This window comes from Protopterus annectens, chromosome 6.part0 (genome assembly GCF_019279795.1).
Source record: "Protopterus annectens isolate FY-2018-M chromosome 6.part0, PAN1.0, whole genome shotgun sequence".
Lineage (NCBI taxonomy): Eukaryota > Metazoa > Chordata > Ceratodontiformes > Protopteridae > Protopterus > Protopterus annectens.
Window position 1 is genome coordinate 1,992,295,677 of NC_056737.1, and position 14,794 is coordinate 1,992,310,470.

The following is a 14,794-nucleotide window of genomic DNA, read 5'->3' on the forward strand; positions in this document are numbered from 1 at the left end:
AGCCTGTACAACATCCCACTGCACAAAACTGCAGCTGTCCACGCAAGTTGACGTCTCCAGTCCAGCTTCCCAAGACCATCTGCAACAAGAATAAACGTAGCAGTAACTGCAATCGTAAACTTTAATGCATTACAGTCGTGTTGAGTAACATATGCTGCCTTCTTACATAGCATCAATTAATTTATTTTACATGCATAATTCAAAAAGCTTTTTTCTTGCGTGACCAATTATCAGCTGGAGAGTGTGAAAAGTTGAAGCCTCTGGCATTATTATCTTTTACATCAGCATGATACCTGCAGCAATCACTATGCAGTCTCTGAGTCAAGCAGTGTGATCCAAGGGAATCCGCAGATGCATCACCAAAATTTCCTTGCAATGCCACTGATTAGAAGGGAAGAGTTTACATATCTAACAACATAATCCTCCTCCCACTGGTCTCCACTGACGTCACTGGCGCTTAGATGTGGGGTGGGGGATCTCGTAAAGTGCCTGTGAGTGTGTGACTGGGTGTTTGTGTGCGTGTGTGTGTGTGTACAGTATGTGAGCGTGTGTCTGCTCTGCTTGCTGGTCCTTCTTCAAAGGATAACCTGAGCATCTTCAGCACAGCAGATAGGCATCGCGGAATTAGGAGTACAGTCGCTTACCCTCAGTAGCATAAAAAGGAGGTGTAAAGCAGTACCTTTATGATTTTATCAACGGTGAGACTTAAAAAAAGACAGTGCTTGGGACTGCTAGTGTCAGACCTCGTTTTATATTAAAACACTGGAGCTGTTTGCTTTATTTCGTTTATCTTGTAGTTTATTACCTTGAGGAAAAATGTGATTTCTCAAAATGTTCAGGAAATTTGACGTGAAACCTCACAAGGTTTTGCCTGAGAGGGTGAACTGAAGTGACCTCATTGATGGCTTTGTCTAGAACTGCTAAGACCATGTCAACTACAGAGCTAGACTTCACTGAAGTTGAAAGTTTCCTGGACAAGCACCCGGACCTTTTTGAAGATTATCTTATCCGAAAGGGAAAACAAAGCATGGTGGAAAAGTGGCTCAAAAATCACCAGGTTGCCAAAGTACCTCTTAACACTGGCGGCTCAGAGGACAAGACTGGTGGACCCCGGGAATGCTGGGTCACCAAGGGCGATGGGCTACAACGACGGGCCTCACAGAAAGAGCTCCGGAAAACTTTTGCTCGTTCAAAGGCCATTAATGTAAATCGAACCTATGACGAACATGTGAATTCAAGAGCTCAGGAGCCCCTGTCTAGCATGAGGCGGAGGGCACTGCTGAGAAAGGCTAGTTCATTGCCCCCTACAACAGCCCATATCCTGAGTGCTCTACTTGAGTCTAGGGTAAACATCCCACAGTACACATCTACCGCCATTGACTATAAGTACTACCTCAAGGAGCACAACGAACGCCAGTTTTTCCTTGAACTAGTCAAGGATATTTCTAATGACTTGGATCTAACGAGCCTCAGTTACAAGATTCTAATCTTTGTATGCGTTCTTGTTGATGCAGATCGCTGCTCCCTGTTTTTGGTTGAAGGCAGCGCCAACAAGAAGACGTTGGTTTCAAAGTTTTTCGATGTGCATGCTGGCACCACAATGTTGCCATCCTGCAGCATAGAGAACTCCAACGAAGTGCAAGTGCCCTGGGGCAAGGGCATCATTGGATACGTCGCAGAGCATGGTGAGACTGTCAATATATCCGATGCATATCAGGTAAGGGCTTCAACAATTATGCATTATACAAGAAGTGCCTGCATCAGTTTCGCAAACAGCTTGATGTTACATTATACGGGCACATTTCCCTAATTTGTGGCACTCTTCAAACTCTGCTTCGCAATATTATCTTGAGTGACAAGTGGATAGAAGTGACAACTGATAACACCTGAAACTGGAAGTACTAAACGTTGTACAATCAAGTACACTTAAAACGACTGTCTGATTTAGAAGAGCATCATACAATTTGCTACTAATTTATTTAAAATTCTAAGGTGGATTACGAAATCTCCCCCTTTCCCTTCGGCCATAGCTCTCAACCAATCAGGGACAAATCACATCCGAATCAGGGACAAATCCAGAAATAATCAAGGACAATTAGGGACAGTTCTAAAATATTTGTACTATTAACTTGAGGCAATGACAGAATAAGAGAATGTGAATTAATATACATTTTTGTTATGTAGAAGTTTTTAATTCTGGTTGTTGTCATTACTTATTAAGTGTAATAGGACTACCACCTTTTCAAATGAGCAAACTGGGATATTTTTTTTCCAGAAATATGAGATTTTGCAGGACAAACCATACCCACAGCCAATGAAAAGGACTGAACTTCACCTTTTTGCAAAAAAAAAAAAAAAAATTATTCTTGTAGCATTTGATTTGCTTATGCTTTCATATAAAATATAGGTGTTTCAGATACAAAATAATTATTTTATGCAACTATTAAAGAAACTTCGGAAATATTGCTAGTTCTAAAATCTCAGGACATTTGCCATTTTTCAGTATTTTACACAGCATACCACTGCCCATATAGGGATTGTCCTGTGCAAAAAGGAAGAGGTGGCAATCATAGTAATTCACCACCTTTTCTCCAAATCTAATCAGTTTTAGGAGGGACTAAGATGGACAGAGAGTCAAACTTACTTCCCTGAAAATAAGTGACAGTTAACGGGTATGTCTTTACCTGTGGAGTTGTATTTTTTGAAAATTAAAATGTCAGTGACCCATTTTGTAATGTCTTAACTAAGTGGTAGCTAATTTTGGGGACTTTACACTTTCAAGACAGTATTCATTTCTGTTGTGTCTTTTTGGCTCAGACAGATGGTTAGTTGCATTCCCCCTCATGTAGAGGTGGCAGCTCATCACCATGCAGCATAACTTATTTAATGCACCCTAAATGAAGTTTAGTGGCAATAGGGTTTTTAAAATAAGTCATCTGGGAAAGATGTAACACTGGATATTGCCAGTAAGTGATTCAAATAAATTTTCATTTTTAACTCTGAACTTAATCATCAGCCCTTCTCTTAAACCCCTTCTCCAGGCAATTCTTCTTCATCCTGTTGTTGCCTAGAAGTACATGCTTTTCTTGGGAAAGCTCTATAATAAAATACAAAATTTGTGTGCTGAAACCAAGCGTAGTGCAACTCAAGGGAAAACTTTTGCACCATTAAGCAGGATAGTACAAAACCTTGCTATAGATTAATAAACAGCTCTTGTTATCACCAATGTGACTATGAATCAGTCTTATTTTTTTACAGTAAGTTAGTGCAAATTCTTGATTATATTAATGAAATTCTATAGAAAAATCATAATATAATGTATGTCAGCAACTTTCACATTAATTATCAAATTCATCCTCATATTAATGTTTATCACTCCACTATTTTAACATGCAGGTTATTAATATTAGCAGTATTCATAGGTTCATAGGTTCATACTAGGCTATCTGCCCTAGGGCATTTATAAGCCTAGCCAGAGTATGTTTGGCTTTCGCCACCCATTTTAAATTAATTTTGTTATGCCCTTTTTCGAGGTTAGTATACTGTGCCTCTGTCTAACAGTGACACAGAAGTGATACCAGGGTAAACCTCGATCCCCATCCACTCATCAAGATTCCTCTTGAAGAGAGTCAATGAGGGACTCTGCCTAACCTGGACTGGGATTTTATTCCAGAGTGAAGGGAGCCTCTGGGTTATGAATCTGTCCCTCCAGCATGTCCTATTTATTTCAGTGCTGAGGTTCAAGTCTCTCAAGCGTGTAGCTCAATGGGATTTGGATTTTTTGAGGTGCAGCATGTCCTTTAATTCCAGGTTGGACATGGCCTTATACTTCAGGCACAGGCCACCTCTGAGCAAGCGGTATGCCACTGAGTAGAGCTGGAGTTTCTTTAACCGGGCAGCATATGGCACTGTTTTACCAACTACAAAGAAATTAAATAATAACAATATGTTTAGAAGTATCCTTTCTTTCACATTTATTTCAAAGCATGGTGTGTCTGTTTATATAGTATGCAGCATATTAGCAGTCACACTTTAAGCTGATAAGGGCCTGTAAAGACGAATGTAGCATGTACTTTAGAGATGTTTGTGCTTCTACTGTGCAAAAGTAATAAGACTGTATCCTGTGTACTAGACAGATAATGTATGCCGCATGTCAGTGCAAGAGCTCGTCACCTTAGTATTATGCAGAATCAACAAATGTAATCAAGACAATCAGTGATGATCTGTTTAGACAAGCACCAGCTGCTCTTTTTCATATCATTGTCATTTAAACAATGATGTATTTAACAATTAATAAACACCTGTGATATGATGTTGTCAGAGGTAATTGCCATTGCCTGGTTTACAGGTGCTGTGGAGTTCAGCATAAAGATCTGAACATCAGCAAAAGCTTCCAGGATTGACAGATAACTCTATCTAAAAAAGACTGATGACAATAATGATGGTGTTATTAGCCAAGGTGGTTGCAATTAGCATTTATGGAATAGACTAACATATCAAGTCTAGTACAAACAGAATATTAAACAATTAGAACCTGCTTCATTTGCTATCAGGTTGCATGACTAAATTAACTTTGCCTTACTCCAGCCTCTATAAAAAAAGCAAAGAAAAACTAACTTCAGCATAATATGTAAATTTATTCTTATTTTAATGAGGTCTTCTAACGAAGCAGCTAGAATTTTAAAGTGCTTACTCCCCTGGTTAGAATGATGTCACTGTTTCCCCATTCTAGCCACATCATTGACATAATAAGTTATATAATTTAGTTCAGAATGATGATGCTTGTAACCAAAATATGTGTTCTTTATATTGTTCATTAACTTTATAGTAAATGGAAATGGGCATTTGTGTAGTAAACAGCTCCTTTATGGAATACAACGGATGCTCATCTTTTTTGTTGTTATAATTGCACTACTAGAAATGCTTTTTGTATTTTGCATACTCTTCCCATTTTTTTTTGTATTTTACATATTGCTCCTTGAAATTCATAGCACTCTGGGTAGTATCACATTTGCTTTGTTCAACCAATTGGATTTTTATTGTTAAATTGCATTTAATTGAAGATGGCAGGTCTTGAATAAATGATTACAAAGTCATTAGTCAACCAAAATATATATTTTGTATTATATATATATATATATATATATATATATATATATATATATATAAGCAATGGTTGCATATTACCCACAACAAAAAATAAAGTGTAACTACTGAAATAAAAAAGGTCAGCTCAGAGGTCACATAAGCCATTAAAATGAGTCAATGTGATCTCTGGGATAACCTTTTTTATTTTAGCTCTTGTTACATACATTTAAACACTCTGACTGTTCTTTGAGGTGATTTTGAAAAGAATCCCCATCAAAGTTTACATGCAGTCTGATTTTTTTCTATACATAATCTCCCAACAAATATTTAAGTTCCTTAGTGAATTTGTATGCTTTATCCCCTCATATTTTTTGTTTATTGGATGTTTGATATGTGTGCTATTGCCTTGGCAGTATTTGTTTGCTTGGAATGTTCAGGTAATCAGAAAAGATGAGATGCATGTACTGATCCTTTGAGTATATTAAACGTGATGAAAACACTAATCTTATGTGTTTAAAGTAAATATTAAATGTTATAAGAAGTTTGTGTGTGTGTGTGTGTGTGTGTGTGTGTGTGTGTGTGTGTGTGTGTGTATGTGTGTGTGTAGTGAACATATTGAGGTTATCATGGTTTGCTGGGGCTCCAACTTGGCACTTACTTTAGCAATGCAGTCTTTACCTGTTACTGTCCTGTACAATTTCTGTTTTTGTTTGCACATTACCTTGTCTTTACAGCAAAGAAGCACTAGTGATCCTTCCTGGTTCAATTGTCATGTAATATCCTAATGCACTTTATAAGGACACTGTGTATGTATTTACTGCAAAGATGAGCACCATTTATTTAGTATATGACTGACATGCTGCTCACTCCATCTCTGACTGTCTCTGGCTCTTCAGCAGTTGTAAGCATTATTCTGCAGTCAGTAGCAAAGTTAGCAGCTGCACATGCATCACTCAGTCTAGCAAGGCATCTGATCTGCTTTGATGGCTCTTTTGCAGAGACAGCATGGTTGTTAGCTCACTGGTCTTATCCCAGGAGCTAATAAGATGGTTACAGGCATATGTGCATCTAATAACTTGCCTCAACTCCTTCATATCAGTCAAGAAGCTTTTTTCCTCAGTTAAGAAATGGCTCCATAATGCCCAACTACTACTCACCCCCCCCCCAAAACAAACAAAGTTACTGCTATTTTCCTCCAACTCACATACACCTAACAAAGTAAATTTCAGAATCTTTACACTGAACAAAACAGAAATTGAAGTAGACTCCCATACAAAACTTCTTGGAGTGATTAAAGATGATAACCTTAAATTTGACTTGCATGTTCAAAATAACATAAAAAAAGTCTCACCAAAAATTAGAAATGCTCTACATGCATAAAAACTTTCTTAGGAAGGGAGACAGAGTGTCATAATAAATGGATTGTTCAGATGAAAGAGATGGTGATCAGTGGGGTACTACAGTGGTTAGTTTTAGGCTTTTTTTCATTGTTCCTATATGTGATAGTGCAGAAGGTCTAGAAGACAGTGAATACATTTTTGTTAATGGTGCAAAAATATGTAATTGCAGTTAATACACAAGAAGGTATAAAAAAGAGAAAAGGCAGCTGGCAAGTTTGGAAGAGTGGCCCAAGGTGTGCAAGTTTAAATTTGGAGTAAAAATGCAAAACAGTGTATGTGTAAAGCAGTAACTTGCAAAGAGAAAACACATCCAAATGGGAAATAGTAACAGCAGCAACAAAAATAGAATGAGATTTAGTGGTATTTATACCTTTTTGGTGTAAGGGAAAGCTAGAGTTTGTGACAAGACACCAAAGAAGGCAGGCATAGTGCTATGATGCAAAAGAAGTGACATCACTAGCAGAAACAGGAAGTTAGTATCTCTCATTCTCACCTAGATGCAACAAGCAAAATGGTACATGATCTTTGTAAGGTTCTATGTAAATAAATCTAAATGTGTGTGACATCAGTCTTAATGAAAGAAAGAAGGAAATAAAGAAATATGACGTAAACATTTAAGTAAATCAGTGGAATCCTCAAAGTTTGAGTAAGAACATTATTTCATAAATGAGGTATATGAAAACAACATGACACATTCTTAAGATACAAAGATGATTATGGCAGCCTTCCTGGAGAGGTCACAGCATCAACAATGTGGCAGACATCTAGAATTTATGGGGTAGGCCAAAGACAAGAAGAATAAGCATGCTTTTAACTAATTAGATTCCACTGCTTATCTTGAATGCAGAGAAATTGGCAGATTAGATGCACCAGGTGGTTGTTATCTGCAGTCAAACCATATGTTTGTACATTCTCCTTTACTGTTCATCCCTGCTACGTATTTTGGTAATGCTACACTTGTGAGTTAATTAATGAGAATAGTGTAGTAATGTTTCTGTATGAGGTAACAAGCATTGCCAGGTGCAATTATTTTAGTTTTGTATCAACGGATAAGATTTAGTATTGATTCAATCCCTTCAAAGTTACATACTGTAATTTTGATAATACTTTGTACTGTATCAGTTTTTGTGAGCTGATTTTAGCATTGAAGAGAATGATTGAAGGACAGTTGCTATTAGATAATTGAGTTACAGTTTATTTTAGATATTATTCCTTTTGTTTTTAAAGTTAAAGGACTTCGTACTGTTTGAAACGACTATTTATTAGAATTTCATTTCCGGGGTTCTGACCAATTACAGCCTCAGCTCAGTGAAATATGCCATAGGAGTTGCAAAGATTATAATAATAATCTATTAATAATAGAATTACATTGTACTACAAGTAAATGCAAAGTGAGCATAATATAAAATATATATCTGTATCTCTCTCTCTCTCTATATATATATATATATATATATATATACAAAAATTCAACATAAACAAGAATTATACAAAGACAGATAGCCTTTGGTGTATGTAGCAAATCAAAGGGTTAGATCAGAGCAGAGGAGATAGACTGACAGGAAAAATGAAGGTTAAATAAGGGTTTGAAGTTATTTATTACAAATGCTGTGTGCTCTGTTTTCTTTAGTAGTGTTGTGTAAGTTAGTATTATTTATTTATTTATATACTGTCATTCATTTGCTAACAGTGTAAATCCACTAGATGTACAGCTGTTTGTAGGACTGACACAGGAGCTCTGATGAAGTACCTTGATCGAAAGTCTCACAGTAGACAGATGAAGACTGGAGGAAGCAAACCCTGGCCTACATATAGTCGCTTACAGCCTTATTTCTCACTATTAAACTGTCAGGTTATTTTTCTTTTTTTCCCTCTGCACCACTGTACTCAATTATATAGGGTTAGTCTGCTACCTTTGTTTAGGAATAGGTGCTAGTGCCAAAGAATCCTTATCAGCGAATGCCTGGTTCACTCTCGGCTTCTAAACATTCCAACAGAGCTTTAATTAATTACAATGTTGCAAAATCATTCTACATTAGACACAGGAGATGCTCTTCTTTTGTATATGAAATACTGGTAGGAGCACTGAAAATGCTATAACTTTTACTGTCAGACACACAACTAAATTACCTTTTTTTGTATTCCACCCATCTCACTTAATGATACTGTTGAGTTGTCACTGCAGTGACTTAATGTAGCATTAAAAATTAACTGGCTAGTGTGGTAGATTTCAGTATTCACTGGTCACTCACCATAGACCTATTTTCACAGCCCAGCACCAGTCTGCTTGGATTTGCACTGCTACTTATGCTGCCTATAACATGCAAAACCTCTGGCAGGGAAAGCATATGTGACAGGAACCTGACTGCTGCATTAAACAATTCAACAGCTGATAGCATTACACTAGACACCATCACTACATACATTGTTTATCACTTATGCAACATCCACAGAGCACATCCTTACGCCTGCAGAAACATCAGGAGACTGGAATTTAAGGTTTTATTTTGCTGGCTAGACAGTTCCACCAAGACTCATCAAGTTACATCTGCACGAGGCTGCAGCCAGATGAAAACAGTAATTCATAACCTTGGCTGAACTCATACGGGTGCAAGCCACCACACTTCTCTGATTTTATAAATATCAGCTCTGCAATAACACAAACATGAGCAAGGGAGGGATTTCTCAAATGGAAGGGATCACTGCTTGTTCACACTTAGCAGACCAGCTGTGATTTCCTATGGAAAACAATGATAAGAAGTTCAACTCTGGCCAAGCTGAATTTGACCAGATTGCAGTTTGTCCACTTTAAGCTTGACAAATTGTCCATTCAGTTCACTATTCACTTATATTCTGTTGCTGAATATTTCAGCTTTGTCCTTCTGTCCGTTCTCAACAAACTGACATTGCATCAAATCTGTGTCCTTAGCATGGATCACAGAAAACATAAAGGAACATATACCACAGACAGAGAAGTTATGATATCAATACCATAAAATAAAACTACTGCCTCTTTTAATCTAGGAAACAAGGCCAAGAATCATATCAACACTACATGTCTAAGCAACAAAACCCAATCCATTATGTTGACCAAAGCAGTAGTAAAAAAAAATCCAAAAAAGTTTGGCTTGGGTTATAGCACTTATTTTGTCTTGTAGATCAAAACAATGCAATCTGTTTTTCCCATTCAATTCTGTGGAAATAGTTAAGCAATAAATTGTGCATCATGACACTGTTATTCCTAAAAGTACATATTGTACTTTCACACCAACAGTCCAACTACTTTTTCCCTTCTATATTCTGTAGTCATTTTATTAGCATTCTCTGAATCTGTTCTGCCTTATTTATATAATTTCTGATACAAGGACCCATATGCAACTCTCATATTCTAGCCTCTATCTGATATCTGATAAGAGTTTAATGTTCAGTACAAACCTGTTATAACTGTTGGATTGATCAATTTAAAACATGCTACTAAGTGTTTTGACATTTTCCTTATACAGTTTTTGATATGTTGTTGAGAAGTTAGTTTATTGACCACTGCTGTCCTCAAGTCTTTTTAAAACTCTGTCCTCTCGATCACTGTTGAACCTGTAAGAGAGTAAGAGGAAACCAGTGTTCAGCCCAAATGCATCTGTTTAGCTTTATGCACATCCAAGTGCATGCCATTGTTTGCCCATAACTAAATTTTACTCAGTGCACATTGAAGGTGAATGATATTGTTCTATCCTGAAATGTATTTCCTAACATGGTCCCATGACAGAACGACAGAACCTTAACAGACTGTTTTTGTGGTATGGTTCCACTCAGCACATTGTCTCAAATTTTCAAGCACCATTCTGTGTCAGCAGTCATCACAGTAAACTTTTGAAGCTTGGTGATAAGTATTAAATGATTAACATTAACATAGCTATTTTAAAGGAAAATCCATATAAACAACGAAACAGTCATCTCTAAATTTGTGTTTATATTACGCTGTCGAAAACTCAAGCTGTCGACAGCGTAATAAGTGACACAAAAATGTCGAAACCCCCGAACATCGAACACACACAAAAAAAAACACCCAAACAAAACACAAATTGCTCTATGCAGGGGGGCAAGCCCCCTGCACCCCCCCACATGGGGGGCTGCACCCCCATACCCCCGTTACTTAAATATACCAACTCCAAGATCGCACTACATTGCAGTAAATGGAAATCTCCCCTTACAGAGATTTCAGTTTACACGCATGATGAATTTCGCTTTCGACATTTTGGTGCCGGCAATATCAGCTTCGATATTGTCGGCCTTCGACAGGGTGAAGTAGACCCCTAAATGCTTAATGATAGTAGTTATAATTAAAATGTGACTGCAGTGTCAACAGATTTAGCAGAATAATATGCTTGCTGATGTACTATTATGAAGTTCAGACCCTCTAATAACTCTTCATGGATTGACTGACAACTGGTCTGTATTTTTCACTTCACATTTATCACACACATATTTATGGACTGGTTTTATGATTGTTTTTTCCATTCATGTGCTTGTTCACCTTTCTCAAATGAGTTTTTTTAGTATTATACTCAGTGGTTTAGTGATTATTAGCCCGTTCAATTCTTTGATAGTTTGTCCACTTTTAGGCTTTCCTTGTGCTCATTTTATTGATTTCTTCAGGAAGGTTATCTTATGTCCCCGTCCTTGCTCTTCTTCTCCTGTCAGACTAGTTGGCACTTTGGGGTCAGGTACTGCAGATGTAAATGTATTATTTGCTGAGCAATTCTTAACTGAGGCATGTCTTTCTATTATATCTCAGTATAATGATGTCTCATTCTTTTGTTCTGTCATGTTTAGTGTATGCATAAAACAATACCATGTTGTCTTTAATGTAAATAACTAGTTTGTCCCAGAACCTGGTAGTGTCAAAATGTACTGTTTTGAAAAGCCCCTTCTTCAAGCCACAGCAGTGAGAGGCTGTCCCAGGGAGCCTGATCAACATGGCATATTTTTTGTCATCTGGGTGTGATTGCAGTATCAGCAGTCAGTTAATCAGCCATGGTTGATATTCTGCCTATTGTCCATGTGTGTTGTGTGTGTGTGCACGTGTGCGCATGTGTGCATGTGTGTGTGCATGTGTGTGCGTGTGTGTGCGTGTGTGTGTGCGTGTGTGTGTGTGTGTGTGTGTGTGTGTGTGTGTGTGTGTGTGTGTGTGTATTTGCTTGTGGATTGAAGGGTATCACTCTGAGGACCACCCAGAGTACCATATGACCTACCTACAGCTTGTCAGTTTTGTTATTTTTTGCTTTTTGCGTAGTTTAGTCCTTCTTTTTATCATTTTCATTTTAAATAATATATTACAACTCAGAATTTTACTTCTGCAAATTGACTTTTGCTACGTTCTTTTATTAAGTTTGAGAAGACAAAATTTTGCTTTAAGGATCACACTCATTTCAATTATATTTCTACCCGTGTTAAAGACGCCCTGCAGTCATTGTGTTTCATTGTGTCTGTATCACCTGAACAACAAGGTACACTTTTTCCTTATTTTAGCATGGTAATATTCTGTGCAGATGCAGTATTATTAGGCATGTTTTTATTAGATTACTGCCACTCCCTAAAAGTGATGCTCACTCTCAGCATTCCAGTGTTTGTGTTTAATGCAAATAATGTTCAATACATTGTACTGTACAGTAACATTTGAATAAGTTTAGTTTCCATTAAGTAGGTGGTGAATGCTTTGTTGTATGGTAAAGGTGAGTCAACATTATTCCATGAATATGTAATTAGATTAGCATCACCGAACACTATTGTGTTCACATGACTGTGTGCATAGAAAAGTCTGTAAACTGAATGAATTCACACACTGAGCACTCCGACAAATGATAGATCCCTATGCATGCCATCTCATCCTTTCCCCAGTTTTACTGCTAATTCTTTGCTATATACTGTATAACCTTTATTTTAGTTTCTACTATGTAACATTTGCTTTGCTCTGTTTAGTTTCTGCAAGTCTTTTGAGCTTCTAATACCATGATGGGAATGGACCCCATTCCAAAAGTCAGTGTATGATTAAAGTACATGAAATTAGTATTGTTTCAGTTTTTGATGTAAGTCAAAAGTACTCTTCTCGGCACCCTCAATGTGCCCAGAATTGATTGCTTCTGTAATTCATATGGAATTACATGTACTAGTAGCATATTTAAGTACTTATGTAAATTCTTTTTCACTAGACCTATTGCTCCTACTACTATTGGAACTCTCTGGGTATCTTTCCTTCACATTGCTCTTGTTTCTGTCTGCAAATCCTGATATTTTTTTACTTTGTGACTCTCTCTACATAAAGACACCAGAATCACTGGGTGTAGCAATTTCAACGATCAATGATATTTTTTTTATTTTTCCATGGACTACTGTATCTGATTTTCTTGCATCTATTTTTTTGAGCTGTTTGTAATGAGTGAACCCATGTGATGTACATTTCATCATTCTCTATTTATTTATTATTTATTATTGTTTTGTTTTTATCACATTCAGTTGCTGTTTGATGTTTGTCTACTAATGGTTTGATTTTCATCCCTGCTTGACACTGAAATTCTAGTGCTAAACTCAGCAAAGATGTCATCTTAGACTTCTTCTCCTCATGTTTTAAAACTTTCACTATGTTTGGTTCTGAAGTGGTCAGCAGACATGTATGCAGTCCAATGATTGCAGATCTGTACATGTAATCAGTTTTGGGGAGGCCCATAGCTCCTTCATAGTATGGAATATAATCTTGGTGTATAATGATTTTTATTTAACATTTGATAAGTATGTAGCATTTTTCTTATTTTTATGTCAAATCAAGCTAATAATTTTTGAGCCAGTTGATTACCCTAAAACTGTAAGTTAAAACAGAGCAAATATATTTATAGCTTTGTCTTCTATCAACTACTCAGCTGTACAGTTTTAAGCCATCCACAAAATGCAGATGAGACTATTTTAAACAAGTTTTTTTTTTTCTAGGAGCCACATTTTAACCATGGCCTAATTTATTAAGTAAACAGTTTAATGCATTAAGGGCAAGACAGAACAGTAGCAGTAACAAAGCATCAGACTGGAATATCCTCCCTTGAATTTTCATCATTGGGATAATAATTTGCCTTTTGTCATAGTTCCATTGCAAAGTGATTTGCCACTGTTTCATGGTCACTGTAATGTAATTAATGTATGCAGGATGTAGTTTATATACTGTAAGCATTTCTTTATCCATGAATGTGAAATGCTCTCAATTTCTTTGTAATCTATGCATGCCATACTTAAATTCCTCCACATTTTACAATTATCTGTTGTATTTTTATTTACCAACAAATGATTCTTTGTTCCATATGACTTTTCTTACTCTTTTGTTCTATTGACATAAATGAGTTTCTTTCTAAGTGGCTATAAACTCTGCCTGCATCAATTTCAGTATGTACTTTGTAAATTGTCACAAGGGAAGTTACTGGTTATAGTTTTTAGGATGGCTTGCAGGTTCACTCTTAAGGACAAGTATCATTTTTCCTGTTGTTAACCAGGTTGATATCTGTTCAGGATGCACACATAAGTAATTATTTTTCATGGCTAAATCTTTGATTAAAATGTTATTGCCGTTAGGTAGAAGTTAGGTACTGAGTCTGGGCCTGGGGTTTCCAATTAGCTTGTCTTAATTTTGTCTCAATTTCTCCTGTCATTACTTCATCCCATTTCATTTACACTACATTAGAGTTCTTTGCTGTTTCTTTTAATTTTTCTATCCATTCATCAAGTTTTTATGTTCAATAGGGTCTTCAGAAGTACTTCTCCAAATTGCACTTATTTATTCTTTTTTAATGGCATTGTTTCTAATTCTTTAGCTGTGTTTCCCAGTTTTTGACAGGATGTTTTTGTGCCATCAACTGAATTGCTTATATTGTAGTTTTGCTTTATAGTTATTTACATACCTTCTCACTTCTTCTGCCTGTGCTAATATATTGGCTTATTATTATCATTAGTATATGATAAATGTCTGTTTTCATACTGCGCATTGCTTTTACCATGTCTGTCTTTCTAAGAAATTTTGATGATATGTTCCCTTTTCAATATTCTTCTAACACTGATACTTCTTGCCTTAGTTGCTTTATAGCTTTCTCAGTTTGATGCTTCCATTGTAGGATTTCACTTGTCTTTCCTTTCTTTTGTTACTCTGTTTTTGTGGTAACATTTTTTCTGTTATTAATTTACCTGCATGGTAACATATGCTATTTATTTCTGTTATATGACATGAATTTCTCGTAATAGCCCTGATTACTGTGATTATCCATTTAATGAGTCTT

At 36.5% G+C, this 14,794-nt stretch overlaps 1 protein-coding gene across 1 annotated transcript in view; it reads left to right on the top strand.

Moving 5' to 3' along the window:
• Window positions 1–536: 536 nt before the first annotated feature.
• Window positions 537–14,794, top strand: part of PDE11A (phosphodiesterase 11A) — a 3,012,459-nt gene continuing 2,998,201 nt past the window's right edge. Inside the window, exon 1 of the mRNA XM_044075310.1 lies at window positions 537–1,717. Within this exon, the coding sequence (XP_043931245.1) occupies window positions 902–1,717 (816 nt within the window). The 5' untranslated portion in view covers window positions 537–901. The remainder of the gene's footprint in view (window positions 1,718–14,794) is intronic.